Below are 22031 nucleotides of genomic sequence, written 5' to 3'. Positions count from 1 at the left end.
GAAACAATCTAAGGTACGTTTTGAACTTTATTGATGATTTTTCCGGTTTAATTATGGTTTATTTTCTAAAAAACAAATCCGACACTATCCTCGCCACTAAGAAATATTTAGCTGATGTTGCCCCGTACGGTTCAGTAAAATGTATTCGCTCAGACAATGGGACTGAATTTACTAGTAAAGACTTTGAACTTCTATTGATTAACCACCATATTAAACACGAGAAATCAGCACCGTATTCCCCCTTCCAAAATGGCACCGCTGAAAGGGCATGGTGAACCCTTTTTGAGATGACAAGATGCCTATTTATCGCATCGAAATTAGCGCATAGTTTATGGACATATGCTTTAATGGCAGCAGCATATATCAGAAATAGATCGTTCAGTAAGAGGCTAGGAAAAACGCTGTATGAATTTCTGCAGTGGAATATTTCGCAACATTTTCACCAACGACAAATTTAACAACAATTAGAATTTTATTACAACTTGCCGCTCAATACAATTTAAAAATACATCAAATGGATGTAAAAAATGCTTATTTAAATGCTCCGATTGTCTGTGAAATCTACATTTATCCTCCAAAGGGATTTAAAATGAAAAATAAAAACTTGGTGTGGAAATTAAATAAATCGTTATATGGACTAAAACAAAGTGCACACAATTGGAATTTAACACTCCATAATTATTTAATAGAACAGGAATTCAAACAATGTCTCGTAGACGCGTGCATGTATACCAAAAATGTAGGTAATAAATTTTTGATTTTGGTTTTTTGGGTTGACGATATATTACTTGCCTCAAACTGTGACAACACTTTAAAAGATGTTAAAAATGAATTAAATAAAAAATTTAAAATGGCCGATCTTGGACGACTGTCATGGTTCCTCAGTATAAAATTTACCTGTGAAAATGAAACTATAACTATGAACCAATCACGATACATTGAAAAAATTCTGCTCAGGTTCGGAATGCAAGATTGTAAGCCGCGTTCAACTCCCGTCGAAATGGACATCAATAAAAATATAGGGACCGAAACAAAATCCATAGATAATCGAATATACAGGGAAATTGTAAGGAGCCTCATCTACTTGATGACCGCAACAAGGCCTGACATATGTTACACTGTAACAAAACTATCTCAAAACGTATCGAAACCGACAATTAAAGACCTTAATCGTGCAAAACAAATCCTTCGTTACCTAAAAGTAATCAAGGAACAATCTTTAATATTTAAAAAGTCTACATATCCTCTAAATTTAGAAGGATTTTCAGATTCAGATTGGGCTAACTCTGAGGATAGAAAGAGTATAGCGGGGTATTGTTTTAGACTGTCAAAGACTGGACCTATGATCTCTTGGAAAACTAAAAAGCAACAAATTGTTGCCCTTTCTACTTGTGAAGCAGAATATGTGGCTCTTACTCATTCCGCGCAGGAGGCAATTTTTCTGAACACCCTTCTAAAATCTATTTTAAAACCAGATCTAAGTAAAAAACCTATAGTAATTCATTGTGATAATCAGAGCAGTATCTTATTAGCAAATAATTCTATTATTCATCAAAGGTCGAAACATATTGATATCAGATATCATTTTATAAGGGATGAAATAAGAAAAAAATCTATTACTCTTACTTATGACGTCTGAAAATAATATAGCCGACATTTTCACTAAACCTATAAAAAGAATAAAATTAAGACATTTTATAACCAAACCTTTTTGGAATCTAATTATGAATAAATCTCTTTTCAGAAACCCAAAAGGAGAAGCATGAACAGTCAAAATCACACCAAAAAAAAAAAAATTGTAAATTGTCCCAGGCACGACGTTAAACTGCGACCATTTCCGTTTACCTGCTTTCCAGCTGACTACAATATGGCCATCTTCAAGTCCAACATAAACAAATTCTTGATGATCCGTTCCCCTTAAGTAATCCAATTTACCAAATTTACACTTCTAACAATTACTATGATATTGTCCTTTTGACTATTGTACACTCTTTAACCCGTATCCTCGAGTGGCTTCTAGGCCTTGATAAGTGGTGATTCCTTTATAAAAAATTAACTGAATGATGCTGTAATAAAATCATATAACTGACAGAAAAAAAATAAAACGCGCACTTGTCAGAAAAGAGTTTTTCAATATTCCCGTTATTGAAAGGCCCAATGGGGAGAGAGCTCTTTGGGCTGAATGTTCATTGGCAGACCAGTCGGGGCTTGGAACACAAGAAAGCTCCTCTGGCTGAATGTTCATCTGAAGACCAGTTGGGGCTTGAAACACAAGAAAGCCTCTTGGGCTGAATGGTTTCCCAGTACACTGAGCGTAACGCAAGGAGGCACACTTCACATGAAGGGAGGAGGAATCAAAGATATGGCACGAATGTCTTAGTGGCAAAATCATTTAAATTCAGTTAACAGTCATAATTCTACCATATTCGGTTTTCTCTGATCATTTTTTTTTTAGAATGGAGGTAGCGAGAAATATGAAATCACCAACCTGACCTTGGGTAGTCTATATCCAGTCTTTAATCCAGGCATACATATGTAAATAGTTCATAGAAGGCAGGCAACCCTGAGTCTTTCCAAGCAGAGTTCATCTGACAGTGGTCCTTACACAAAACACGGTAAGAGTCCAACATGGTGGGCATCTGCTGACCCTCGTGGGGAGGTAAGTTTCAGAGTGCAACAATTCCGGTCTCAAAAGGTTCTTCAGATGACAGACATTGCCTCATATTTTTCTCTTCCTTTCATGGTCTTAATACTCTCAGCTGATGGCCTTGTGCCATCCAGTTAAGGAAGCAGACTTCTTCAATAATTCCATACGTGGCCACTATAGGATCCTTACCACACCATTCAACTGACATCTTGTTTTGGCAACCAACATAGTCAAACACGAATCAATAAGTGTTTTCATTATCTCAGTACTCCCAACTGTTTGCCTTGTGTCACATCATTAGGGAGCCAACTTCTTCAATAATTCCATACTTGGCCACTATAAAGTCCTTGCCACGCCGTTCGACTGACGTCGTGTCTTATCGAATACAAATAAAGAAGTGTTAGAAATCTTTTTTCTTTGTCAGGTTCACACATGGCGTGTGGGCGTCATGTCAATCAAATTTCGGCGGGTCTTTGCTATGTGACTCGATCGCTTCTTGTTATGATAGTCGACCTTTGACCTAAAGACTCTTTGCTTTCATCTTTCTTAAACTTTTTCTTCTAGGGGATGGGACATCCAACCAGATGTCTAACATTTACCCCTATTTTAGTGAGTCCAACCAAGAGATCTTTTCAGGATTCTAGCCGTCCCTTTCAGTGCAATCGTTTGTATTTCACTTGCACTTGGTTCACCGGGTATGCTTGCTATGTACTTTTTAAAGTTTTTTTTTGAAGTTTTTTTTCATAAGCCCAGTTGCTCCTATGATGACTGGTATAATTGAAACGTCTTTTAATTTCCAATTTCGTTTCATATCATACATAAGTCCTTGATACTTTATCTTTTCCCTCTCAACTCTGTTAAGCCCTGTATCATTGGGTACACTGACCTCTATTACGGTCGCTTTTTTGTTTGCTCTGTCCCAAATCACTATATCTGGTTTAACAGCTGCGTTTTCAAGATATGTAGCAGTAGGGATTATGTAGTCATAGTGAATAGTGTAGTTGTCATTCCCAACTGTTCGTTCGGGCATATGTTCCCAGGAGTTTTTACTACACTGAATGTTGAGTTTCTTACATATCTTCCAGTGAAGGTATTTGCAAACTCCATTATGGCGATCTGTATAATAACCGTCTCCAAGTAGGACTTTGCAACCAGAAATCAGGTGGCCCACACTCTCAACCTCAGTGCTACAGAACCTGCATTTATTATTGTTGCTTAGACCACACATCTTTTTGAAGGCATTTGTCATGAGGCCCTGGTCTTGTGCAGCCAATATCAACCTCTCTTGGTCGTAATGGAGGGATCCTCTTTTGAGCCAATCCAAGGAACCATCCCTATCAATATATTCTTGGGATAGTTCAGTCGGTAGGTATTTTGCCCGTTTATGGTTGGTCCATTCTTCTGTTTTAACACTATGGAACTGGCTAGTGTATTTTTTCCGACTTTTCTGGGCTATGTCAGTGGCAGGCTTGTTTGGGTTCTCAGTATCATTTGTAAGGCAATCTTTTCCAAAATGAGTGGCAAGTTGTGTTATAGATGTTGTACTACTTGCTCGATTCTGATAATGGGCTTTCATCCAGTATGTGTGCGCCAATGACAGACGACAACTAATCAAACTAGGTTTCTAACCAATTAGAATTGATTATTTTTGCAGAAATTTTTCTTTCTGCCCTTGCTACTACTAATTGTGTTGACGCTTTTACTGTTTTTTTTTTATGACTTTAAAAGGGCTCCATTTGTTCATTATATATTTTTACATTTTGTGCAAATATTTTAATTTTGTTTTATGTCAAATTAGGATACAACTTAATAAATCGGAATGAGATCCTAGCAATAACCATCACTTGCTTGGGTAGGATTGAAACTATCTTCGGACTATGCTCACCTGTAGAGACTCTATGCCTCTATCTATTGCGTTACAAGCCCCAAAGATGAGGATAACAGTCCGCAAAAAGAATGATTGCACAAATTACAAAGCCTTATCTAAAATGATTTGAAAAAATAAAAAAAATAACAGAATTTCCTATGCTTTTTTTATATGAAATTGGCAAAAAATATATATTTTTACATTAAGCACTTGGAATTAAGTTATTTCTGAATTTTATTTGAATATTAGAAAGTTGTGCTAATGACATGGGTGTACAAAGTTTAAATTTTGTGACCTTATTTCTCACCTTTCATTATTAATGTTGGCAACCTTCATGTGATCCTTTTTGATAGGAATTGACATTTTTACTTGAATTTTTTTTGTCTGTCATTGTTTTTTAATTTCGATAATTGAATTAAATACAAGTATTTTGATAATTGAATTAAATACAAGTATTAATTTTGATAATTGAATTAAATACAAGTATTAATTTTGATAATTGAATTAAATACAAGTATTAATTTTGATAATTGAATTAAATACAAGTATTAATTTTGATAATTGAATTAAATACAAGTATTAATTTTGATAATTGAATTAAATACAAGTATTAATTTTGATAATTGAATTAAATACAAGTATTAATTTTGATAATTGAATTAAATACAAGTATTAATTTTGATAATTGAATTAAATACAAGTATTAATTTTGATAATTGAATTAAATACAAGTATTAATTTTGATAATTGAATTAAATACAAGTATTAATTTTGATAATTGAATTAAATACAAGTATTAATTTTGATAATTGAATTAAATACAAGTATTAATTTTGATAATTGAATTAAATACAAGTATTAATTTTGATAATTGAATTAAATACAAGTATTAATTTTGATAATTGAATTAAATACAAGTATTAATTTTGATAATTGAATTAAATACAAGTATTAATTTTGATAATTGAATTAAATACAAGTCTTAATTTCGATAATTGAATTAAATACAAGTCTTAATTTCGATAATTGAATTAAATACAAGTCTTAATTTCGATAATTGAATTAAATACAAGTCTTAATTTCGATAATTGAATTAAATACAAGTCTTAATTTCGATAATTGAATTAAATACAAGTCTTAATTTCGATAATTGAATTAAATACAAGTCTTAATTTCGATAATTGAATTAAATACAAGTCTTAATTTCGATAATTGAATTAAATACAAGTCTTAATTTCGATAATTGAATTAAATACAAGTCTTAATTTCGATAATTGAATTAAATACAAGTCTTAATTTCGATAATTGAATTAAATACAAGTCTTAATTTCGATAATTGAATTAAATACAAGTCTTAATTTCGATAATTGAATTAAATACAAGTCTTAATTTCGATAATTGAATTAAATACAAGTCTTAATTTCGATAATTGAATTAAATACAAGTCTTAATTTCGATAATTGAATTAAATACAAGTCTTAATTTCGATAATTGAATTAAATACAAGTCTTAATTTCGATAATTGAATTAAATACAAGTCTTAATTTCGATAATTGAATTAAATACAAGTCTTAATTTCGATAATTGAATTAAATACAAGTCTTAATTTCGATAATTGAATTAAATACAAGTCTTAATTTAATTATTATCTATTGTGTCACAGTTTTAAGTTCTATTTAACTAAAACTAGTCTTTTGCTCTTCGTCTTTCTTTTTTTCCTTTTTTCTTTCCTGTGTAAAATATCTTTCCTTATTCATTTGAAAACGTCTTTTATTTTTCTCTTGGCTTCTGCATATCTGAAGAATGTATACCGAAACAAGCTCTTTTCATTTCTCTATATCATAACGTCTGATATTGTTCACCATTTTCTACGCATATATGTCGGCTTTTTCTCTTCAGAGGAAAATAACTAACAACATAAAAGTATAAATAGAATTGTTGGCATAAAAATGGAAAACTTTCAAAATTGTAAAGCTCAAAAAATTGTCAAAGGATAATGAAAGTCATTTCCAAGAATCTGTTATAGTATCGTAGTTACTCTTGCTGTGAATCGCCCGGGACTGGATGTAACCTTCTGGCTGTTGAAACTCTGTCTGAAATAAAACTGCTTAAACCTTCGCTCATATCATTCAGCTCTAATTCCTTAACCAAATGCAAAGACTCTCACATCAGAATTCAGATATAGTCGAATAATAAATCAATGAAATACTCATTGAAAATACTGTAAAAAAAAAAAAAAAAAAAAAAAATGGTGTAATACAGAGGGGGGGGGGAGCAACTTATTTAAATTTGATTGATATTCCAAATAATCAAATTGCTTTGCCCCAGAGACAAGTTAGTTCAGAAGTTTCTATCCCCCCAAAAAACAGGCATAATTTTCAAAACTCCATAGAATAAAAAGATAATCGTTTGTATGTTATATTTCTTGTTTTTGAACAATAAATTTTGTAAATGATCATTTACATAGAGTATAAACATATGAGAGGAATTAAACTTTCTCGAATATTGAGCACTTTTTCAGGATAAGATTAATTTGTAAATATTTATATTGGTATTCGTATTACCACTCTGATATATGTCTACTTACTATTATATAAAAGGAACTTTGTATGTGTGTAAGTTCATTCCCTATGGACTCGGAAACGGCTGAGCTGATTTTGTTTTTTAAATTTCACACAAAGGTACTTGATGTGTCTGAGAGTGTTCTTTCATAGGTTTTGTATCAGAATGCCTCAGATAAGTATCGATAATTGAAAAAATCTGATTTACGGAAAAAGTCTGATTTGGATCAAAGTTAACACTTTTGTACAATCTAACATCACGAGTGCATTTGAGAAGTTTTATCACCACACAAACAGAAAGGCTCAGTTCATAAAATCAACTGTAGATTCTTTTATGAGACTGGTGCGTTCAAAATGAATGTTTCTTTTTTAATGCACAATTAAACCCTGATACTTGCATTTTAAACTTTAAGTGAAGCCATTATTTACAGATAATTTTATAAAACCAACAGTAGATCTTCTATAGTGCAATGTAGACTACAATGTATTGTGGACTAAGTCACTGTCGGTAGGCATGTGAAACTGCCTCCCGGTACACTGCGGAATGGAGGGGGGGGGTCTATAACTAGAGTAGGCAATCAATCGCTTTGATTTAAAAAAAAAAAAAGAAAAAACAAAAGAATGGGTGATTTCAGATTTCAATGACATTAAAAGTATGTGCGGGTGAACATTTGTGGATCGTTATTCAATCCCGGACAATGCTAAGTCTCCCTACTAGTATTATGTGTGTGTGTCTTTGAAGTTTCTCAATGGAGCTGTAAATGAATAACATTTAATGCGAGTAAGACTAAACTGCTCTCCTTTAACAATTAAAAGAAGCCTCTCCAACCACCGATATCCATGACAAATAACACTTTACCTGAGAATTCTTCTTTGAAACTCCTTTGCATAACATTCATGAGCAATATGAACTCGAACAAACACATTGAGGATATTGCAAAGGCCGCTGCAAAGAAGTTAGGTTCTGTCTATTGTGCTAGAAGATTACTCGCAGTTGAGATTATCTTGTACCTCTAAAAAAACCACCATGCATGGATGTTGTTGCCACATCTGGGCTAGTACATCTATCGCTTGTCCCTCCCTCTTGGATAGTGTCCAAAAAAGAGTCTTCAGTTTAATACGTCCCACTTTATCAACTAAGCTCCAACCCATGTTTCATTGCTGCAGTGTTGCATCCTTGTGTTTGTTTTACAAGTTTTTTTTAACGGATTGTGCTCTGATGAACTTGTTGCACTTGTGCCCCCTCAAAGTACATATCCCCAACAAACCTGCTTAGCAACAAAATCACACCCCTTTACTGTTGAGGTCTCTAAATGTCAGAAAGCTTTGTGTTCTACTAGCTTCTTCCCTCAAACAGCTAGACTTTGGAATTCCTTTCCTGCTACCTGCTTTCCTGACTGTATTGATATGCACAACTTTAAATGTAACGTAAAACAACATCTTGTTAATGTTTCCTAGGCATGGTCCCAAATAGTAGCTCCTTACATTCAAGTGGTGATATGTCTTGTTGGGGGTGAACATGAGTAAAAATTACAGAAAAAAAAAAAAACTTTTAGTCTAGAATCCCTGATCGGAAAACTTTTTTTACTTTTAAATTAATTAATCTCTTGTAATGACCGCTTTAGTTTGCTTCCACAAATTCATGATAGTCTTAATATTATTGGAGGGATTATCAGTTGTTTACCATGAGAAACTGTTTTAGGAATGTAAAAATAAAACATCATTTTATCTCACGGCTCCCCAGCAGTGTTGCTCAAACACCACCTATGTAAAAAAAAAAAAAAAAAAAAAAATGTTCCAGCTATCGAATCTATTTAAAAAAATTTTTTTTATATTTTTTAAAAATTAATTTTTAACTAACCTAGTTATTAATGTTCTCCTTACCCGTGTCGTTCATCAAAAAGGGTTATTTACAAAACTATTGTATTTTATAAAGTTCAAACAAATCGATTAAATTTTCTTTGATTAATTATATTTTTATGTACTTTTTAGTATTTACTTCATACTTTTTATATATTTCATTTAAAAATATAAAAATTGAATGAAAAATAATTAAAAGTATTTTATTTTTATAGAGTTTAGACAAATCTATTATAGTATGTTATCACTGTTTTTTGGTTAATATTGGTATGTATTTATTTTATATTATAGCTTCATTAAAATATATAAAATATTATATGTATGTGTATATATATATATATATATATATATATATATATATATATATATACATACATACATGTATGTATGTGTGTTTTTAAATCTTAAATTGCTACATGGTAAGCAGCCGATAACCCCCTTTTCTATTTGACAATTAAGTTTTTTTTTCACTTTTGTTATATAGTTAAATTCTCTTGTACAATTGTGGATTTTCTAGCAGAAAGTCGGCTTATGCAAGTATCAAGTCTGCCATACGTACAATTTAGTTGGTTTAAAAAATTTTTTTAAAAGTATTGTTTTAGTATTTTTTGTAAAATACTCCTAACTTTAGTATATATATATATATATATGTACGGTGACTTCCTGGATACCCACTGTAAGTGTGCCTGCGTATGGAACTTTTGTGACAGAAATCCAACTACACCTCTACTGAGTTGGCATTGTTAAATACCAATGGCAAGTGGAGGTTCGAGATGACGAGAACAATGCCGAGATAAGCGGAGAGCATATACAGCATTTAGAATTCCCAAATGGTCATCCATCTGGTACTAGCCAGGCTCAACGTTGCTTAACTTTGATATTACGAGAATTGGTGTTTCAATGTGATTATATCATATATATATATATATATATATATATATATATATATATATATATATAAAGCATTAAGATTATGTGAAAAAAACGAACAATCAAGATAAAATAGAAATATATACACCACTTAACTCACGATTTTTGTTGAAAGATCACAAACCTGGATTCAATAATAAACCTAGCATTAGTTTTAATTGCACCATGTGTTCCTGATTTAGGTAATATTAGTGAAATAATATTGGACAAAATTATACCTAATTTAAAATCTAAAATACAACATAACCTTTGAATTTCTTCTGGGAAGGTGATAGATTGGTTCAAGAAATTTCCTAAATACCAAAACAGTAAATTCATTGTTTGATATCGACTCATATTATTTTTCTATAACTCCTTAACAATTTGAGAAAGCACCAAATTTAGCTGAAAGTAAAACAGATGTAACTAAATTAGAACTAGAGATTATAAAACTAACGAGGAAAACCTTAATTCGATATGATAATGAATTATGGACAAGGAAGAATAGAGAGAACCATTTTGATGTTATGATGGGGTATCCGGACTCTGCATAATCAAATACTAACCTGGTAGATCTGTACATACTAAAAGAGATGTATAAAAAAAAACATTGTGCTTAAATGGAGAACTATATAGAGGTGATGCATTATTTTTAGTTCATTTGAGTAATCAAATTATATAAAAAAAAATTAGAAAGAAAATTAAACTATTTTTTAATAAACTTAAGTTAGAAATAACACTAAACTGCAATTGTGAAATAGTAAATTTTTTAATTATAGCTCTAAATCTCAATGACAATACTTATGAAACATATCATAAACTGAACCAAACACTATTCTATATATTTATAAATCTAATCGACCTAAGTGTATAAAAAGAGCTATTATCCCCAGATATCAAAAAGAATATCTGAGTTATCCCAAAATGAGAATATATTTGATAAAAATAAGGAAATGATATAATGAAGCTTTAATTAGATCTGAATATTAAGGAAAAATCAAATACATACAAAAGATGAATAATAAAATTATCAGAACAGTCTACATAATATAACATGGCAATGAAAGGGAGAAGAAATGTAAAGAATAAAAATGATGATAAAAATAACAAGAATGAAATGAAAAATAATGAAGAAGCATATAATAGTAATAATACTATTAAGAATAAGAAAAATAGATGCAAAAAATAAGTCTGGTTTACTCCTCCTTTCAGTGAACATATACAATATCCCTAAAGAGTTTTACAAAATAATTGATAAGAACACCTCCCCACAAAATACATCAAGTAAAATAATTTATAAGAATACAGTAAAACTTTCATTCTCAACTGCTGCAAATCTAGGTAATACTATAATAGGTTCTAATAATGGTAAAGTAATTAAAATAGTGAATAATAATAAGATTAAATCAGGTGAACTGAATTTGGAGAGAAAAATGTAACTGTAGAATACCTAACAAATGTCCATTGGAAGGCAATTGCTTGATTTCTAAAATTGTATACAAATGTGAAGTTAAGGCGGATAATTATAAAAAGATATACCTAGGGGGAACTGAATTTTTTTTTTTTTTTTTTTTAAGGACAGATACTGAAACTATGTTGCATCTTTTAAAATTGGACCAAAGAATGAACCAAATAAGGATAATGATAGAAATAAGGACAGAACTAAAATAATTATTAAAAATAAAAGAGGAATACAACTGTATTAGGTGATTGGGTTAGGGAACTATGTAAGAATAAAAAGATTTTGAATTAAAATGGTCAATATTAGATAAAACTAGAAAATATAAACCGAGTAAATCAAAAAGATGTAATTTATGTTTACTTGAAGCATATCACATAGTGAATTCTAAAAAAGACATTTTAAACAAAAACTTAGATGTTATACAAAGCTGTCTTCATAGAAATAAATTCCTATTATCAATCCTAAAACTTGATTAAAATAAATTTGAAAAAGAAAAATTTACTTAAGATGTTAAGAGTAAAATGTAAGTCTGAAAAGAGGATATTTAAATTTAATACTAAGATTTTAAAATGGTGCAATAAACAAATTATCAGGTCATCAACTTTACATATAGAAACGCAAATGATTATAATCTAAATAGGAGAAATAGAAGTAATTTTAATAATAGTTATGGATAATAAAATAACACCCGGGTGATTTCAATAACACAATGATTAGGATAGATCAAAATAAATTTAATCAAAATATTAAGTGGAAGAAAACTAAGTCTGAAGTTTTGAACTGAGATTGTTATAAAGAAGATAATGTTAGAATTATAAGTTTAAAATTAAACAAAGGTGATTAAAGTTTAAATATTAAAATATTAATGCATGGAATTTCGATAAATTGGTAAAAATTGACTAAATAGTTATCTCCCTTTGAATGTAGAGATTTTACCAATGATAAGAAAGAGGAAAGATAAATTAAATGATTGGATAATGATAAAAATTGAAAAAAATAATTTTTTTAATTTAAATTATTGGCATAAACAGTATGGGATGAAGATAATTTTAATTAATAATGTTTAAATTAACCTTTTAATCAAAGTTCCTTAAGAAATATAATGTGAAGCATGAATTAATCAGATCATATAATGTAAACAAAGTTTGTACAAAACTATCATAGATTAAGGAAGAAATAATTGAGCATATAAGTATAAACTAGAGTTTGAAGGGGTGGATTAGTATTTAGAAATAAATCAATTAAATTAAGAAATTGGGGAATAAAAATAATTATTTAAAAAAAACATACAAAAGAGTTGGATTAAAATATGTAACTGGTCGGAATATGATTTAAAAAGTAGAAATACGAAAATGGGGCGATTCCTAAATATCGAAAAATAATAAACAAAGAAAATATAAAGATGGTGTGTAGGTAGGTCCAACTACTTGTTCTCTAAAAATAGAGATTACGAATGTATTCATATACGTATAGTGTATTTGGCCGTCTGAAGAGTAGCTATTTTGGAATAGAATTTAAAATTGTTCAAACAGTTATGAAACAATTGTAAAGCATAAGAAAATACACAATATGATGTTCTCATTTTATATTTTTTTGTTTTAATTTTTGTGAAAATATTATATATATATATATATATATATATACACGCACATACACATCTAAACTGAATTTGTTTTTAATTTTCTTTTATTTGATATGACTTAAAAAATATCCTGATAGCAGGACATAGACATTTCCATTCCCATGTATGTAACTGTTGCTTTTTTTTCTTTTGCAGGATATGGAAGTGGATGGCAGTGATGATGAAATAAAATCATCAGTTAAAAATGCTCGAACAGCCGATTCCGACGATGAATATGTGAGTGAAGGTGGCGAGTTTGAACGTGAAGAAGTACAGCGAGACACGGATGATGAAGACGTTGAAAGAGAAGAGTTGGAAAGACACTCAGACGAAAACTTATCAGATGGCGAAAGACAGAATTCAGACGACGATGATAACGCCCAGAATGGTCCAGAGTCCCCTGCCGGAAGTCCCAGTCGAAGTAGATCTGTATCCCCTGCAAAGAGTGGCTCAATTCACAGCCGATCAGGATCTCCCCAGAGTCCAGTGGGCTCTCCCATGTCCGTACATAAGAGCGGCTCAGACCGCAGTCGCTCCCCCTCCCCTGCACACAGTAAGCATTCGGCTTCTCCAGCACACAGTCGATCTCGGTCTGGATCACCAGCATCTAGGAGGAGTCGCTCAGGTTCACCTGCATCAAGACGAAGTGGCTCTGGCTCACATAGGAGCCGATCGGGGTCACCTGCCTCGCACAGGAGCCGGTCTGGATCGGTAGGCTCAAAACGGAGCCGGTCTGGATCGGCAGGCTCAAAACGGAGCCGATCTGGATCGGTAGCTTCAGTAAGGAGCAGATCAGGATCACCTGCCTCAAGACGAAGCAGATCAGGGTCAGCAGGATCAAAACGGAGCAGATCAGGATCAGCAGGATCAAAGCGGAGCAGATCAGGGTCAGCAGCTTCAAATAGAAGTAGATCAGAATCAGCGGGTTCAAAGCGGAGTAGATCAGGATCGGCAGCTTCAGCAAGGAGCAGATCTGGATCATCAGCTTCACGGAGGAGTGGATCTCGGTCACCTTCAAGACGGAGCCGTTCTGGTTCTTCTGGATCTCGTCAAAGTGGTTCTAGATCAGCAAGCAGAAGAAGTCAGTCTGGCTCCCCAGCCTCACACAGGAGCCGTTCTGGTTCAGCCGTCTCTGCAAGAAGTGGCTCTGGATCTCCAGCATCTCACAGAAGTGGATCACACAAGAGTGGCTCTAAATCTCCCGCGAAGAGTCCATCTGGTTCGCCTAGATCCCAACGGAGTCGATCACGGTCAGCCGGTTCGAATCGCAGTAACCGGTCAGGTTCTGCAGATTCTGAACGCAGTGGACCAGCACCACGTCGCAGAAAGTCCAGATTGAAACGTAGAATGTCAAATTCTCCCGTGCCTTCAGAGGGCAGTTCTCCCAAATCTCCGATTGTTAGAAAAAAAAAAGAGAAACTTTTCTCGGACAGTGAACCCTCTGACTCTGAGTCGGAACAGATAAGGCGTAAAGTTAGAGGCCAAATTCAAAGTGATAGTGAAGAGGATGCAGATGAAAAATTGAAGAACAACATTAAGTAAGTACCGTGTTTTGTAAGGTAAAGCATTTTAGAAAAAAAAAAATGATTTTGTGACTTTTATCATGAGAATATGGAATGGAAAATGGGAACGGCACTAACCCTATGCGGGTGTAACCAAATTCCTTCAAAGAAGGAAGTTCCATGGGAGTATGAAATTCACAAGTGGTCCTTAGTCGCATGTATTATGCCCGTTAGGTTTTTGCAACTCTTACAGGGAGGTGTCCATGTTCTCCTACATACAGTGTCTGGAATTCCCAAATTGGTCACTCATCTAGTACTGACTAGGCTCAATGTTGCTTAACTTTGGTGATCTAATGAGAACCGATGTGTCAACGTGATTATGCTGTATATATTCATAAGAATATACAAATACTTAAATCTACTTTTGAAATACTGAATCGTGAAGTTACCTATTTGATATTTTACTCCGACTTCTATTTTTCCTTCTCCTTTTTTTGTTAACCCTTTTGCTAAGAAGTGAAAAAAATACATTTATACTCTATCCCTTATAAAACTTTTATTTTCGTTATATCTAAGAGAAAAAAATATCCGTAAGATATGGTATGAATTATTTGGATTATACCGACTACTTTTTTTTTTTTTTTTTTTTTTTTTTTTTTTACTTGGGAGTCACCACTTATCAAGGCTCGAAGGCCACTAGAGGATAAGGAATGTAAGGTGGTTTAATAATCGTTAATGGTGTAAATTGGGTAGAATTTGATTATTTATGGAAACGGCTCAGCAAGAATTTGTCTTCATTGGATTTAAAGGCTACCATGTTGTATTCAACCAGGAAGCAGGCCAGTGGAACAGTGTTCCACAGGCGAACAGTTCTGGGGAAGCAGCTTTGTTCATGTAATTTGTCTTTAGATTTAGGCGGAGATAGAGAGTGGGGGGAAATCGTAGTTGTAGCTAGTCGAATGTTTTTTGTGACAGTTTGGTAAAAGTGGAACCATAGAATAGATTGGAGTTTAGCACTTGCCATGAAAATAACGATAGAGCAGAAATAGGCTTTCCACTACTGTTTTCATCTTGAGTGTTAATTGCACAATGTGGTATAACAGATGAAGTACTAGGTAAAATTCAGTTGTAATCGACACTCTTCAGGGAATTGAAGGTTCAATTCTTGGTGCAGGCGATACAAAAAATACATTTGCGAATTACTTAAGACTTCTATCTGGTTATGGTTGACGGAACAAAAGCATGTTACTCCTGTGGATTAAATAAATGGTTTTGTTAGAAATTCTGTGCAGATTCCAGAGTTTGACAATATACGCCTGAAGAAGGTCAGAGGTTACATCGACCGAAACCTTGTTCATGTAACACTCAAGATGAGAACAGTAATCCGAATAATCAATTCTCAACTAAAAAATTCAGAAACATGAAGTCTATGATATTTTGTTCAAAGCATTGCTAGTAAATAAATATATAGGTATTTAATAAGAATGTTTGCAATGCAGAAAAAACAAGGCCGATAGCCATTAGTCGCGTGCTCTCGTGTAATGAATGAATGCGTGAATGTAGGATTGACATGAAATTCTTAAAGATAAACTAAAATGAACGAAAAATGGGCTGAAATGACTTAAATAAATAAAAAGTAAATAACTTAGAATGACTTTAATGAACTTAAGGATGAATTGAATGACCTTAAGAATGACTTGAATGCTTAAAAAATAACTGGAATCCTTCAAAAATAACTTGAATGGCTTTGAGACTGACTGATTGTAAAGTGGGTGATCATTTTACATTAAATTAATACAGAAAAGTGATCCCCCACTTAATATCACAAAGTTACAAACATAAGTACATCATGTAGTAAAAACAGATACGCTTTGATCTTGGCTAAGAAAAGCTTAAAAAGCTAAGAACAGCATGTATTAACAACAGAGCTTTGATCTTAACCAAAAAGGCCAAGCACAAAAGTGTTACGGACAGACGACTAAACTAAAAAGATCAGATGGACAAAAACAAATAATTAGAATAATTAGAAACAATATATGCGATTTTTTTTTTTTTTTTCAAAACTTATCTATTTACATTTTTTTTTTTTTTTGTTAATAAAACTTTCATTTACTGCTAATGATATTATTGCCCCCCCCCCCAGTATTGGTAAGTGCAGAAGAAATAAAGAAAGTATTGCAAATGATAAGAAGAAATAAGTTTATTGGTGAAACAAAGGTATAGGAAATAAAATTGGTGGAAAGACAAAGGCATAAGAAGTTGTTCACAAACGCATACAAAAGAAAGCTGAGGTTGTGAATAAAGGTGTAGCAGTGAACGGGAACAAAAGAACCTGAGATTTAGTTTGTAGGCACTTTGAGGAGTGGTAATGAGTTTTATAACAGTTAGGAACAGTTTGCGATAGTTAATAAGCTTTACGATAGTCTAGTTGAGGACAGTTGTGATGTAAACAAACAAGGAAAGAAATACAAATCCGATCCAGCATTTTTTAGCAAATGAAATGCATTTTTAGTTGTAGTTCTTCCAAAACAACGCATTTCATTATCTTGCAAAAGTCTTTTTGCACACAATCGTGTTTTTTTTTTAAAGTCTTTCTTCTCGCCACCTCATGCTGGCCGTTATCTAGTGCTTTCTTGCCTTCGTTTTCAAACGTCTATGATGCCGACACACACTTCGCTTTGTCGACCATGTGCTGTATATTTCTCTCCTTTTCTTATGAAGCAAGGTTGCGCACACTTGCTAATTTGTATATGTGCTAAGACAGCTGTTGCTAATATTTTTCGCAAGCCAGCTATTTTATCACACGTTCTTATATGCGCTCTGTTACAGCAAGTTAGGCATAGTGGAAACCAGATCATAGCTTGGACCGTGTCGTTGAGAGCTTTGTCAGATTGAGACCGTGTCGTTGAGAGCTTTGTCAGATTGAGACCGTGTCGTTGAGAGCTTTGTCAGATTGAGATGAGCTGACATGTTTTCCGCAATGGTGTCACACGCACACAGAATGCAACTAACATTCACAGAATGTGTTTCCTTTTGAGTTTTTAAAATTTTTTTTTTATTATATACTTGTGGACCTGTGCGCACCTTCTTGACAGCCGCTAATGTGAGAGATGACGACACGGCTAGAAGAGAAGGCGAAGAAGGCAATGTCAATGGAGGTCAGTGGTGGATGTCGAATGGGGTAACACATGGTTTTGCCATAACATTAGGAGTGGCCCAGAATAGCAATGTTTAATGAATTAGTATTAGCACGTGAGTCGCGCGACCAGTACAAATCATGGTGACACAAAACTTGCAAAACAGAATCGTTCCCAGGTAGGGCAAACAAAGCAAGGATGACTCAAGATTATGAATGACATGAGTGTTTGTTGCACTGAGAAAGAAACAAGGGTTTCAAAAGTTTTTGTCATAAAACCCGCAAGGGACACACCGCTCTAAATGCTATAAGAAAACTTTAAAATTGGCAAGAGCAAAATATCCCTAAGACCTGTGTTCATGATCCACCGATTAGTGTTAAGAAGATAAGATTACTAATTAATTATCTAAGAGAACTTTAATCTCTCATTCTCTTGTGCGAACCAATTCTCTCCAGAAACAAAATCTTTAGAAACTCTCCTTTATAATTGAATTGTTTTTCCAATTCATATTGCTTGAATATTAAATAACCTCTAGACAAAATGACGTTTCTGTTCCTTTCTCTTTCTGCAGGAATATCTCCACTGGTCTAGAATCGTCAGATGACGAAGGTGATAGTCACGAAAAAAAAGCTGCTGATACACCTCGCAAAATTCACAAAAAAGTTTTATCCGATTCGGAGGACGAAGCGCCAAAAGGTAAATAATTCCTCATGTTGAACATTGGTGTATGTATATATATATATATATATATATATATTTAATAATGTGATTGATAATTTAAAAATCAAATTAGAATTAACTGTTTCATAAGACGGAACAACAACAAAATCAAAATCATTGATTTTGTTGTTGTTCCGTCTTATGAAACGGATTTTTAATTTAATTCTAATTTGATTTTTAAATTATCAATCATATTACTAAATATTAAATTAGCTCTAGGTATTTACCTATCGAGCTTATTATATATCTAAATTACAACGAGCACTTTTTCTTTCCCTGTATTTTAATTAAACTAGTAATTTTACTATTACATTAAAATACACTCTGCTCTTTAGACTATTGTTCTAATCTCCTTTAAATTTATATATATATATATATATATATATATATATATATATATACTACAAGAATAAAATGAATACATAATGATATTAAAATTTATGTCTAGAATCCTTATTCCAATTTTAATCAAAATCACTTACATTATTTTGATTTTAGAAAATATTTCAAATTTAAGCTTAAGGGATCTTAAGAAAAAATTGAAGTTCATGGAATCTTACTAAATTGGTGTCTAATCAATATGGATCAAATTTAATGGAAATCTGAAAAAAATGAATTTTCAAATAAAAGGTTGTGCTCATATCATGCTTCATAAAAAAAATCCCAAGGAATTTGAAATTTGAGGAATATTTATTAATACATGTCTAATATTATTAATATTTCACAAAAATCGGAAGTAAGTGAATGTTCATGAACGACTTCCACACTCTTTTTATGTGCCCCTTTGCATGAAATTGAACTGAATATAGCCTACATTTTGATCCATTATGCCTAGCAGCTGTTTCAAACTTCATAATGATCAGTTAATTAGTTTAGGAGTGAATTCTATACATAGAAATATATTAAAATATAAGCAGACCTGACTTTATGTAAACAAACATTAAAAATGATGAGTTATTTATTTAAAAAAAAAAAAAATAAATTGATGAACTATAATCTTATAAGAAAAAAAGCTTTATTAAAAAAAAAAAGTGTAATGAGTTACAGTAATGTCACTAAATAAGGTTTGCGGGTGATATGAGAACAAAATAAGGCATTAAAAATGTTTATCTTTGGCATTATTACATGAAGAGTCATTTCGGGTAAAAATTTAATTTATTTTACTCGGATAAATTAGAGAAATGTATGATTAGAATGTGTAAACATTTTAATTGTGTAAGAATCAAGATAGATGCCACCAACAATTTCGTAGACCAAGTAGCAGCCTTGACCTTGCAATCAAAAACCAAGATCGAGTGAAACGGAACGAAATGAGGCAAAGCTAACTAGTCGGAAAATGACATTTTAACTGTGTAGGTATTCAAAATGTTTCTTATCCGAGTCAAAATTTAATTTATTTTACCATTATAAACTAGAAAAATTCATGATTAAAATCCAAGATGGATCACTTCAGCAAGTCCGTAAGCACAAAGCACCCTTGCAACCAAAAAGCAAGATTGAGTGAAACTGAACGAAATGAGGCAAAGCTGATTTGTCGGAACATGACAATTTAAACAACTTGTATTTTGATTTATGTAGAATAAATGCAAGAAAAAAGAAACCTAAAAGATAATTTAAACATCTTTTAAACAACTTTTTTTTTCTTTTTTTCTTTTTAGTTAAATATTTTTTTAGCAAAATGATTCCTCATGTAATATTTTAAGATAAGAAACATTTTTAAGGCCTTATTTTTTTTTTTTTCTTTTTTTTCTTTTTTCTTTTTCTTTTTAAGTTAAATATGTTTTTCAGCAAAATGATTCCTCATGTAATATTTTAAGATAAGAAACATTTTTAAGGCTTTATTTTTTTTTTATTTTTTTTTTTAAGTTAAATATTTTTTTTAGCAAAATGATTCCTCATGTAATATTTTAAGATAAGAAACATTTTTAAGGCCTTATTTTTTTTTTTTTTTAAGTTAAATAATTTCTTTTAGCAAAATGATTCCTCATGTAATATTTTAAGATAAGAAACATTTTTAAGGCCTTATTTTTTTTTTTTTTTAAGTTAAATAATTTCTTTTAGCAAAATGATTCCTCATGTAATATTTTAAGATAAGAAACATTTTTAAGGCCTTATTTTTTTTTTTTTTTAAGTTAAATAATTTCTTTTAGCAAAATGATTCCTCATGTAATATTTTAAGATAAGAAACATTTTTAAGGCCTTATTTTTTTTTTTTTTTAAGTTAAATAATTTCTTTTAGCAAAATGATTCCTCATGTAATATTTTAAGATAAGAAACATTTTTAAGGCCTTATTTTTTTTTTCTTTGTTTTTTCTTTTTTTTTTAAGTTAAATATTTTTTTAGCAAAATGATTCCTCATGTAATATTTTAAGATAAGAAACATTTTTAAGGCCTTATTTTTTTTTTTTCTTTTTTTTCTTTTTTCTTTTTCTTTTTAGTTAAATATGTTTTTCAGCAAAATGATTCCTCATGTAATATTTTAAGATAAGAAACATTTTTAAGGCTTTATTTTTTTTTTATTTTTTTTTTAAGTTAAATATTTTTTTTAGCAAAATGATTCCTCATGTAATATTTTAAGATAAGAAACATTTTTAAGGCCTTATTTTTTTTTTTTTTAAGTTAAATAATTTCTTTTAGCAAAATGATTCCTCATGTAATATTTTAAGATAAGAAACATTTTTAAGGCCTTATTTTTTTTTTTTTTTAAGTTAAATAATTTCTTTTAGCAAAATGATTCCTCATGTAATATTTTAAGATAAGAAACATTTTTAAGGCCTTATTTTTTTTTTCTTTGTTTTTTCTTTTTTTTTTAAGTTAAATATTTTTTTAGCAAAATGACTCCTCATGTAATATTTTAAGATAAAAAACATTTTTAAGGCCTTATTTTTTATTTTTATTTTTTTTTTAAGTTAAATATTTTTTTTACCAAAATGACTCATGTAATATTTAAAGATAAGAAACATTTTTAAGGCCTTATTTTTTTTTTTAATTTTTTTTTTAAGTTAAATATTTTTTTTAGCAAAATGATTCCTCATGTAATATTTTAAGATAAGAAACATTTTTAAGGCCTTATTTTTTTTTTTTTCTTTTTTTTCTTTTTTCTTTTTCTTTTTAAGTTAAATATGTTTTTCAGCAAAATGATTCCTCATGTAATATTTTAAGATAAGAAACATTTTTAAGGCTTTATTTTTTTTTTATTTTTTTTTTAAGTTAAATATTTTTTTTAGCAAAATGATTCCTCATGTAATATTTTAAGATAAGAAACATTTTTAAGGCCTTATTTTTTTTTTTTTTTAAGTTAAATAATTTCTTTTAGCAAAATGATTCCTCATGTAATATTTTAAGATAAGAAACATTTTTAAGGCCTTATTTTTTTTTTTTTTTAAGTTAAATAATTTCTTTTAGCAAAATGATTCCTCATGTAATATTTTAAGATAAGAAACATTTTTAAGGCCTTATTTTTTTTTTCTTTGTTTTTTCTTTTTTTTTTAAGTTAAATATTTTTTTAGCAAAATGACTCCTCATGTAATATTTTAAGATAAAAAACATTTTTAAGGCCTTATTTTTTATTTTTATTTTTTATTTTTTTTTTAAGTTAAATATTTTTTTTACCAAAATGACTCATGTAATATTTAAAGATAAGAAACATTTTTAAGGCCTTATTTTTTTTATTTATTTTTTTTTTAAGTTAAATATTTTTTTTAGCAAAATGATTCCTCATGTAATATTTTAAGATAAGAAACAT

The 22031-nt window shown here is 30.8% G+C and overlaps 1 protein-coding gene across 1 annotated transcript in view; it reads left to right on the top strand.

Moving 5' to 3' along the window:
* Nucleotides 1–22031, top strand: part of LOC145247495 (uncharacterized) — a 68931-nt gene that overhangs the window by 24274 nt on the left and 22626 nt on the right. The window contains exons 3-4 of the mRNA XM_080109308.1: nt 13084–14465; nt 18138–18262. Of these exons, the coding sequence (XP_079965434.1) occupies nt 13084–14465; nt 18138–18262 (1507 nt within the window). The remainder of the gene's footprint in view (nt 1–13083; nt 14466–18137; nt 18263–22031) is intronic.

Source organism: Euprymna scolopes, chromosome 25, assembly GCF_053919585.1.
Source record: "Euprymna scolopes isolate OS-2025 chromosome 25, ASM5391958v1, whole genome shotgun sequence".
In the NCBI taxonomy this organism is placed as follows: Eukaryota; Metazoa; Mollusca; class Cephalopoda; order Sepiida; family Sepiolidae; genus Euprymna; species Euprymna scolopes.
This window is presented reverse-complemented; position numbering and strand designations above follow the sequence as displayed.